Below are 9,845 nucleotides of genomic sequence, written 5' to 3' on the forward strand. Positions count from 1 at the left end.
TGTGATGGTTTGTTAATAGTGCTTACGTAGTACTCTGAGTGCCCATTAAGAGTGTTGTAGTAAGTATGGAGACCAAGGAATTGGGTAAGTTTGTGTGTGTGTGTTGAAGAGATCAATGATAGTTGAATTGAAAAGAGTTGTTGGATTGTTGTTTTTTGTTTGTTTGGGCTCTTTGGGAAGTGGGGGACACTCAAACCTAGGCCTGGAAATGTGAAACGATGTGCTTTGGCGAGGGAGGTTTTTTGGCCCTCGTAAGTTCAAACGATGTCCTCGCAACCCTTTTGATGCTACGTATGCTTGTACATGTGTTGAGGTGAAGGTGGATTCATTTTGAGGGTCAGAAAAGGAAAGGGACTTGTCCAAATAATATCAGAGACAGAACTCGAACCACCGGAGCCCCTAACCACCTGGCTACTGAGCACACCACGTTCCGAATTGGGGTGCAGCTTACTGTTTGTGGAAGGTGTTCCAGAAGATGGCTGCTTGCTGTCTTTGTTTTCACTCCTGGCCTGCCAGTTTGCCAGAGAATTGCCCTACTTGCTTTTTGTTTGGCTGGCGTTCTGAGAAAGGCAGCGGTCTATGACAGTCCCCAAAGACAGGGGTGCTGGTGTGCTGTTTTAAATGGGAGATGTTGCTCACCTTGGGAGTGCAGGTCTTTTCGAAGCAGGTATGAATCCCCCTTTGCTGATTTGCCAATACGATTAGACCCCTAAATCGAAATCAGCAAGCAGCCAGAGTCCAAAAAAGTGTTCAGAAAGAAAACATTTCAATGTCATTCCAAAGCTACAATATGCAAGCTATTACACTTAAAGTATTAGAGTCTCTACCTAGCAGGCTGTACAGCTGGTCCAGAGAGGGGTGGCTCAACATCAGTACATACAGGCATTGATTTACTGATATCTCTTTCCAGGGTGTGCCTGAAAGTGAACGGAGAACTACCAAAACTGAGAGTGCTTGGCTCTTCCGGATGTGGTACAACTTTGATCACAAGTATCCTTAACTGAGGAAAAACAAATGGTGTGCTCATGGACAAACACAGTGGAGAAACTGCTGTGACCTTTCTCTTCTTGGAGCCAACCTTTAGTCTTCTCTTGCCCCACTCCGTGTATCAGAGAAGAATCTCAAAGGGAACCCACACCAATGAGTTCCCCTGAAAACCCATGAAGCCAGTTTGGATGGATTCCTGCAGACACTGGCTGGCTGTGTGAAGGGACTCAGAGCCCCTAATGTTTTTTATTTATTTATATATTTTTTGTTTTTTATTTATTAAGTAACTTTTAATGTTTATTATCCCTTGGCTAATTTAGGGAACCTGGCAACACGCATTTATTGGTTCTTGTCATTCTACCTGCTAGGCTGTGAGAGAAAAGGCTGTCTCAGCCACAGGCATGAAAATGAAAGAAAACCCTAGCTGTGTCCCAGCCCACAATAGTCAGCCAGGTGCCTTCGTGCTCTGACCTTTCCAAAGTCCCCGAGATTTTCCTTGTGGTTCGCATGGCCACAACCAGCACGTGTGTCTCTGCTTTTTCAAATGTCTTTCTTGTTTTGTTGTACCAGTCTGCCTCAACCCTTGCTTAACGGTGAGATTCTGTAACCTGTTGGAATCAGCCATTTTGTAAAGCATCACTATTTAGTAATTTATTTGACATTTATTTGAAAATCAAACTACAAAAAGGAACCATAGAGTTCTTTTGGTCTGCACTCTTCTCGGTACCAAAACCAAACTCCAAACTCACTGCCATCGAGTTGAGTCTGACTCATGGCCAGCCGCCCCTAGAGGACAGAATAGAACTGCCCCCGTGGGTTTCTGAGATGAACTCTTTAGGGGAGTAGAAAGCCCAATCCATCAAGTAGATGGATGAAAACAAGTTTCATTGACACAGTCAGTTTGGGGGAACCAGGCAAAATCTCCCCACTTTCAGCCTTTTTTCTGATCAAAGCCTTGTGTGTTTTAGAGTAACACCCTTGGCATTTTATTGCTAGAAGTTCCTACTGGCTTGCAGTGTTCTAGATTTGTCATTTGCTATTTTAAAGAACTTCAAAATTGAATGACTGTAGTACTATGCTTCACATGAGGGAGAGAGCTCCTGCCTCTTTAAAATGGTTTAAAAGTGGTGTTATTGCCTTTCGCTCCATTTTTAGCATTTAAATTTTTTTTATTGTTTTTCATTTTCAGCATTTTTGAGTGTCAGCCATTCCAATCTCTGGAGAATTTTTAGCTATCTGATTTAGATATTGAAAAAATTATGTAGTACTTACCACATGAAGTGTGTTACACATTTCTGCATAATATATAAAAGCATTAAATGATCTGATATAGAGAAATAAATAGGGTAGTATCTTATTTTCACGTATATTCTTATAGGAGTAAACCGCAAGACTTGTTAGCCTATTAAGTAACACTAGTCTAAGACATGGTAGTTTTAAATGCCTAGTAACCTAGTAGAATTCGGCAGTGACCATTCTAGATTTTGGTTTCTTTGGATGGCAATTTTCCTGGTCATTTTAATTAAGATGTGACTTAAAAATAGTAAAGTGTTTGAATCTTAAAAGTGTACAGCTTAATGTTGGCATATTCAACTACCTAGGAAAGATTAGTACCCTACAAGTGACCCAGAATTCCCTTGGGTGCTAATCCTTATATAGATAACATGATGGTTTTAGTTTTTACACTTGGGTTTTTGATCCATCACAAATTAATTTTTGTATATGGTGTGAGATATGGATCAAGATCCGCTATTTTCCAACACAGATAATCCAAGTGCCCCTGCCTCATTGCTTGACAAATGCCATTACTACCAGTTGCTGTTGAGCTGCTTCTGGCTTACAGCAACCCTATGTGTCAGAGGAAAACTGAGTTCTACGATGTTTTCAGTGGCTGATTTTCTTTTCTCAGAAATCGATTGCCAGGCCCTTCTTTTAAGGTGCCTGTGGCTGAACTTGAACTGCCAGCCTTTCTGTTAACAGCCAAGCTCATTAGCCATTTGCATCACCCAGGTACTCCTTACCCCCATGGAATTGTATTGGAACTTTTGTTGGAAATCACTTGGCCGCATATGTGGAAGTCTGTTTCTGGATTATATGTTCTACTCTACTCTACTCTCTTAATTAGTAGCCTTGTAAATAAATCTTGCTGCCTGAGAGGTCAGTCCTCTAGGTTTGTTCTGCTTTCATTAGACTTTGTATTACTGCCAAATATAAGGCCAGTATATAAAGTGGAATGTTTCCATCATTTTTCCAGGAGAATAAGTGAATGTTGAGTGAAGGTCTATGTTAGAGAGGCTCGTGAGACATATTGAAATGTCTTCAGAACTAACTATCCTTTCCTTAGTACTAATGTCCCCAATGTGACCTCTCTGAGGCTGTCCGTTGGAACTTCAGTATTAAGTTGATTTTTTTCCTTATAAAACTATCAGGTTCTTATAAAGCTATCAGGTAGAAAGAAAAGTCAAGTCGGAAGACATTTATTTACTGTCTGGTTACACATTAGACCGCTAACCCACATGGCCAGCAGTTCAAAATCAACAACTGCTCTGTGGGAGAAAGATGAGGCTTTTTATGCCGTAAAGATTTACAGTCTCAGAAACCCACAGGGGCAGTTCTACCCTGTCCTATAGTGTCACTATGGGTTGGAATCGACTCGATAGCAGTGAATTTTCTACTAGACTCTTTTGTCTTGTTTCTAAACTCTTACTTATTTTCATGCTGCTCTTCTTCAGTGCGAACTCGAGAGCAATTTTCTCTTTTGGTTTTAGTGAAAATAGAAAGGCAAGTATGGTGTAGGGGAAAGGCCATAGGCTTTAGAATCCAACCGATTGGGGTTCGAGCATTAATTAGGCCCCCGCTTTCTGACCTGGCTGACTTTGGAAAGACCATTTACCTTCCTGCACCTTGGTTTCCCTATCTGCACCTCTGAGCTACAGATAGCAATGAACTCCGCTTGGCTCCCACTGGTGTAATGTGAAGGCAAAATAAGGAACCAGAAGGTTCCCCTGGAAAGCCTTTTGCTCCTCTCTGAAGGGGCTAGTGCCCTGGGATGGGGATTCTTGTCGAATGAGTTGTTGTTTTAAAGCTGTGAAGGAATGAAGCTCTTCCCTTAACCAACACAGCTATCTGAAGCCTCTGCTGACACACAGTGGGCCCCCTCTGACCACAACCCTTCCTGCCTGCTGTGGACCCATTGCGAGATGCCTAACCAGCCCTCAGGCTTATGAAGTAAGTTACTTCTGTCCCACAAAAAAGTTCTTCATTTCATGGAATCCACTGGCTTGATGGATGAATTGCTGGCTTTGTTTTTCTTTTGTTTGCCTTGAAAGTATCAAGACCTTGAGAGAGCATATCAAAACTCACTGCCATCCAGTCAGTGCTGACTCATAGCGACCCCCTGTGGCTTTCCTATACTATAACTGTTTATGTGATTAGAAAGCCCAGTCTTTCTCCTGAGGAGCAGCTGGTGATTTTGCACTGATGACCATGGGGATTGCAGCCCAACGCCTAACCACTACACCACCAGAGCTCCTATGAGAGAGAATACAAGTGCATTTTGGCTCAGTTGATTGCCAGTGCACACAATTCTAGAAACGTAATCCACAGCTTTTTAAAAACAAAACAAAACCCATCCTATGTAAATAGATACCCGATGGCTCCTCATCTTGCTGTGGGTCGTTTGAGCCAAGAATTTTGTTGCCATGCTGACTGTCTTCGGTCTATTCGCCGTTCATGCCCTGAGCACAGCAGGAAATGGGGGTGCGTCTTATCTGTACATTTAGCCAGCCACATTTACATTGAGAAGATGAATAAAAAGGGTAACGCACCTGAGAGTGCACCAGATGGTTTGTTATTTTGACTACGAGGGAAAGTTTATCTCCCTCTGCCCGCTACTGCCTAGCTACCAGCATCAGAATGGTGACTGAGTGAGGGTAGCAACTGAGGATGAAATGACAGATAGGCTAACCAGCCCTGATTTGAAAATAATGACCCTTTATTTTCCAAGGTTGGTTGTTGCCAATCCTTTGAAACCTAAGCTCGCTAATTCTAAACCAGCCCATCGAAAAGAACGTATGACCTCCACTAGGCACCCATGTTCAGAACACAGTACTCAGCCTGGAGTGGAAATGGAGGGGACCCTGTTGTGAAGCAGTGTAGACATGTACCCCCCCCCCCCCCCAGTGCCCTATGGCCTCTTATGGCAAGGGAACAGAGGGGTCAAGTAGACACTCGGGGGTGGAGCCCTGCCTCAGAGATGAATGCCCTGCAGCGCTGTGTGGTGCGGGGTCAGTACATTTCAGACATTTGACGACTGGAGGAAAAGCCCCTCTATCCCATGGCATCCAGGCCCACCTCCCAAGCAGACTCTCCATTTGCTCTGGGCCCTGTGACCCACGTGACTTTGCATTGAGGGCACAGTCAATCCTGTGGGTCAAGTCAGTGAGGTTTGGGTTCCAGAGACCCGTAGCCAAGGGAGTTCCACAATACTGTGTTGTGTGTAGTAGTGACAAAACACAACAGCACTCTGTCAGACTGACATGTTTATATTATTTTCTGATGTTAACTATTTTCAGTTCTAAAAGTGACATAATTGTTGTTGTTAGGTGCTATGAAGTGAGTTCTCACCCACAGAGGCCTTATTGTGTCCAACAGAACAAAGATCTGCCCGGTCCTACCCCATCCTCATGGTGGAGCCCCCTGTTGCAGCCACTGTGTCGCTCCATCATATTGAGGGCCTTCCTTTTTTTCACTGCCCCTGTACTTTACCAAGCAGGAACTGGTCTTCTGGTAACAAGTCCATAGTAGGAGGGGACTTCAAAAAGTATGTGGGAAAAGAGAATAAAAATATAATTGGATTTCCCCCCACAAACTTTTTGAAGCTCCCTCGTATGCTTTATCCCCCCCTTCTCTAGGAGTCTGTTTAATATGCGGGAACTTCAAAAGGTTTGTGGGAAAATTCCATTGTCTTCTAATCTCATTTTCACATGAACGTTTTGAAGTGCCCCAGTCCACCATTTCAGCCATAAAGTTCTCAGTTGAACCAAAGGTTCTTAAGCTAGGAGACAAGTAGGTAGTGAGGGGTTGGTATACCAGGCGGGATACTGTGCATCAAGGCATTGCTAAGGCAACAGCGAATGCTTTTTCACTTTAGAGCCACTAAATCATTGTCACTTACATTTATTTACTGGGTATATTTTTAACACACTATGCACTGTGTTAGATAGTTGGATTATAGCCTATAAGACAGCACAGCCCCTGCCCTCAAGGGACTTCACGTCTAGTGGCAATGTGAGGCTACATCAGCATGCCTGCAATGCTGATGCAGGGTCAGCGCCTCTGTGGTGGGGCTTGGAGAGCACACACGGGAGGGGCATCTTATCTGTTTTAAAAGATCAAGGAAGACTTCCCGGGAAAAAGTGATTTTTAAGCAGAGACTCTTAGAAGAAGTAGGTGTTAGTCTTCTGAAGGAGGACCCAGGGGTGAGGGGAAGATTTGGGCAACTGTCAGCAATTGGTCCACCTACCATGCAATAGGGTGCTGGGGCACACGAGGCAGATGGTAGCAGGGAATGGAGCAAACAGGGTCACGTCATAGTGTCTTCTAAGCCAAGGTAAGGACTTCAGACTTTCTCTTGAGGGCAGTGGGATACCATGTAAGGGTTTTGAAGAGGAAATCTCTTCAAATTCTCCCATTAAAAAGGGTTCTTTAGTTTTCTTCACAATTCTTAAAACGTACTTCCTTTGCATTTAGAACCAGGAGCAGTTGAAGGATGACGACTCAGACCTGATTCTTAATGATGGTGATATTAGTTTGACATACGGGGACTCTACTGTGAACACGGCGGAGTCAGCCACGTCCATCCCTCCTAGGAGATTCATGGGAAACAGTTCTGAAGATGCCTTGGATCGGGAGCTGACCTTCGGGGACCACGAGCTGGTCATCCGGGGCACACGCCTGGTTCTTCCTATGGATGATTCTGAGCCGCCATTAAGTTTGTTAGATAATACAAGACACAGTCCAGCCTAAGCTTAGTAATCCTTACTTTGTGATTTGTACAATTTGCACATGTGATTGTGAAGAAATCTGTACTACCTAACAAGTCCCAGTGCATGTCTCTGAATGTGGACGCTGTATAAATATTCTTTATATGGCACTGAAAGTATAATTAATCCTGTACCTTGCAGATTGTGGACAAGCTATTTTGGTTTTTGTTTGTATGTTTGGTTGGTTGGTTCTCCTGGCTGCACTGTGTAGAGTGGATTTGTTTTAGAAAGTTCTTTACCTGGTGACGTTGCGCGTTCTGTTAGATTTTTGTCTTGGTTCTAAGTATCTAAAATGACGGATTTCCTCCTCCTCATATTTACCTGACACTTTTAACTGGAGTACGAAGTTCACGTGCTGTGAATTCATTGTGTGTGTGTGTGTGTGTGTGTCTGTGCTTGTGTGTTGGGAGGGTGGTGGGCCATAGCCTAGAATGCCCAGCAGGGAGAGGTTCCTTTCTTGTGGACTGTTGCTGCCTTGGTCGTGCCCTTCTCCCTTCACTTTGCTCTCCTGGCCTGATGTGCGCATTGCTGTTCAGGTTGGGGAAGAAAGCCCGGGTCCCCTCCTCCACCCTGATGACCACAAGACTTTGTTTTGTTACCAAGAGCAAGACAGGCCACACAGCCACCCTGCTTAGCCAAAGTACAGGTGTACATAGTCAGAACACGCGCTACCCATCCAAGGAGGTGGACCCAGATAGGGCTGGGAGCCGGGGACCAGCCAAGAGGCTGTTGATTTCAGAGCATGCTCTGCCCGGATCTGTAAATATTCTATACCAGATATGTTAAAAGACATTTAATTGCTGCTTAACTTTTGATTATGTACTTAATCTGTATAGCGAGCTTTGTGGTCAGAAGTTTTTATATCACTTTAAATCGCTGCTCTTCAGCAGCCAAACAGGAGCAAAATGTAAAATTTTTGAACTTACTATATCTAATTGTCTTTTGTCAGGTTGTAGTTGGTGTTACCAGTTAATTTATGAATCCATGTTCGTTTCCTGCTATACCAGTTGGAAGAGAAATGGACGTACTCTGAGACACCCTCCTGGGCGTGTATAGTCAGAGCTAGCGGCTTGGTGCATGTTGGGTGTAGTTGTCTCTCTTTTCCGTGTTTAATATTAATACTGAAGCTCCCATGTGTGTGTGTGTGTGTGTGCACGCATGCATGTGTGTGTATTTAAACATATTTCAAGGAAGAGCACAGAAAATTTTCTCGTTTCCTATTTAGAATATGAATGCATGTTTTCTTTTGTAAGGATGAAAATCTATAAAGTACACTTTATAAATCGATAAAGTACACTTCCTAAGGGAATCCTTTTTAATGTCACTTCTGACCTATTAATGCTTCAGAAGAAAAACACAAACTTCGGGCTTTTCCCCTGCACTCCCCGCCCCCACCCAAATACATGCCTCCTTTCAGGTCTGCATAGCATTGCCTTAAATTTTGCCCAGTTAGAAAACTGATTGGCATCGTGTTCTAATCGTTCAACGAAAAGCGTCTTTCCAAACAAAACAGGCACTCCTCTCCAAAAATACCCGGTGCCCTCCCACCTAGTGGCAGCTGTAACTCGGCATAGCCGTTGTGTAGGGTTAGCGACGTTCCTGCCATGCTGTGTGCCTCTTCATGCAGTCAACAATTGCTTGTCAATGTCCATCTGAGCTTCAGCGTCCTTGCCCCCACCACACCCCCAAGATCAACCAAGTTGTAAAACGTTAGACATGAAACGAACAGCGACCTGTTTTTTGTTTTTTATTTTGTCAGGTGACCGAGGTCACTTTATGAAAAATGGCTGTAAATACTGCGCATGCGCTAGTCAGTAACTCGTCTGTGTCAGCATGAAGACTTTCTAGTAGGGAACTGTTCAAGGTCCAGTCAACGAAGCCTGCCTTTGGGCGTTTTCGAAGTGGGGGTTGAGCCTGCTGGGCCCACAGCAGCACCTGGAACTTAGCTCCGTATGCATTGCCCAGCTCTCGGCCTACCCACCCCCCTCCCCGGGGCGAACTGTGATGAAGTCCAAGTCGGCGGGGCCATCTGGCACCATCAACCTGCTCTCGGATTTGTTTCTCTGTTGTTTGTGGAACCCACACGTTTGATCGACTTGAACGTGGCAACTTTTTAAAGTTATTTTTAAGATTCCCTTTGCATTTTATCCTAGTTATCCATGTTTGGCAATGTGCTGTTAAAATAATAGACTTTTAATCTGTGTGTACTTTTTGTTTTCCTTTGGAGTACTTAGACAGATGTTATAGTGGTTTCTTATAGGAAAATCTGTCATTAAAAAAAAAACCATAGCCTTGCAAATAACCACTATCTGTATTTGAGTCACTGTTTATTCTCGGGAGAAGTAAAGAGGGCTGACTTCATTTCATTTTCTACCTATAGATCTGGAAAAGTGGGGAAGCCTGATGTTTTAAAAAGAAAGAATAGAACTTAACTTACGGGGTGGCACACTTTTGGGCACCTATGCATAAGAGGGTGGAGGGTACTTGCCTATGGTCACACTGAGTCGTTTAAGAAATACAGCTCCAAGTGGTCCAATTCCATCCCCCTACTTTGGAACCTGGGTTCCGAACCATGCAACCTTCCTTTTTCATGACCCCTAGTGAGAAGGACAGGTGGTGGGGTGTGCAGACAAATGTCTTTTTTCTTGCACGAGCCCATGTTTGGAGTTCTTCACAAATAAACCCCTACATTAGATTTATACAAGTATATTTATTAACCTGGCCCCATGCCTGAGCAGAGAGAGGAAAGGGTAGATGTGTGGACGTCATCAGAAAGGCCTCGGGAGCAAGTGCATCCTGCAGATGATGCAGAGT

The 9,845-nt window shown here is 43.9% G+C and overlaps 1 protein-coding gene across 4 annotated transcripts in view; it reads left to right on the plus strand.

Moving 5' to 3' along the window:
• Positions 1-8,431, plus strand: part of SLC9A6 (solute carrier family 9 member A6) — a 56,999-nt gene extending 48,568 nt beyond the window's left edge. For all 4 annotated transcript variants that reach the window (XM_075539575.1, XM_075539574.1, XM_075539576.1 and 1 more), the window contains 3 exons: positions 911-990; positions 4,110-4,215; positions 6,739-8,431. In XM_075539575.1, coding sequence (XP_075395690.1) covers positions 911-990; positions 4,110-4,215; positions 6,739-7,014 — 462 coding nt within the window. In that variant the 3' untranslated portion in view covers positions 7,015-8,431. The remainder of the gene's footprint in view (positions 1-910; positions 991-4,109; positions 4,216-6,738) is intronic.
• Positions 8,432-9,845: the final 1,414 nt, after the last annotated feature.

The sequence above is a fragment of the Tenrec ecaudatus genome, chromosome X, assembly GCF_050624435.1.
Source record: "Tenrec ecaudatus isolate mTenEca1 chromosome X, mTenEca1.hap1, whole genome shotgun sequence".
Lineage (NCBI taxonomy): Eukaryota > Metazoa > Chordata > Mammalia > Afrosoricida > Tenrecidae > Tenrec > Tenrec ecaudatus.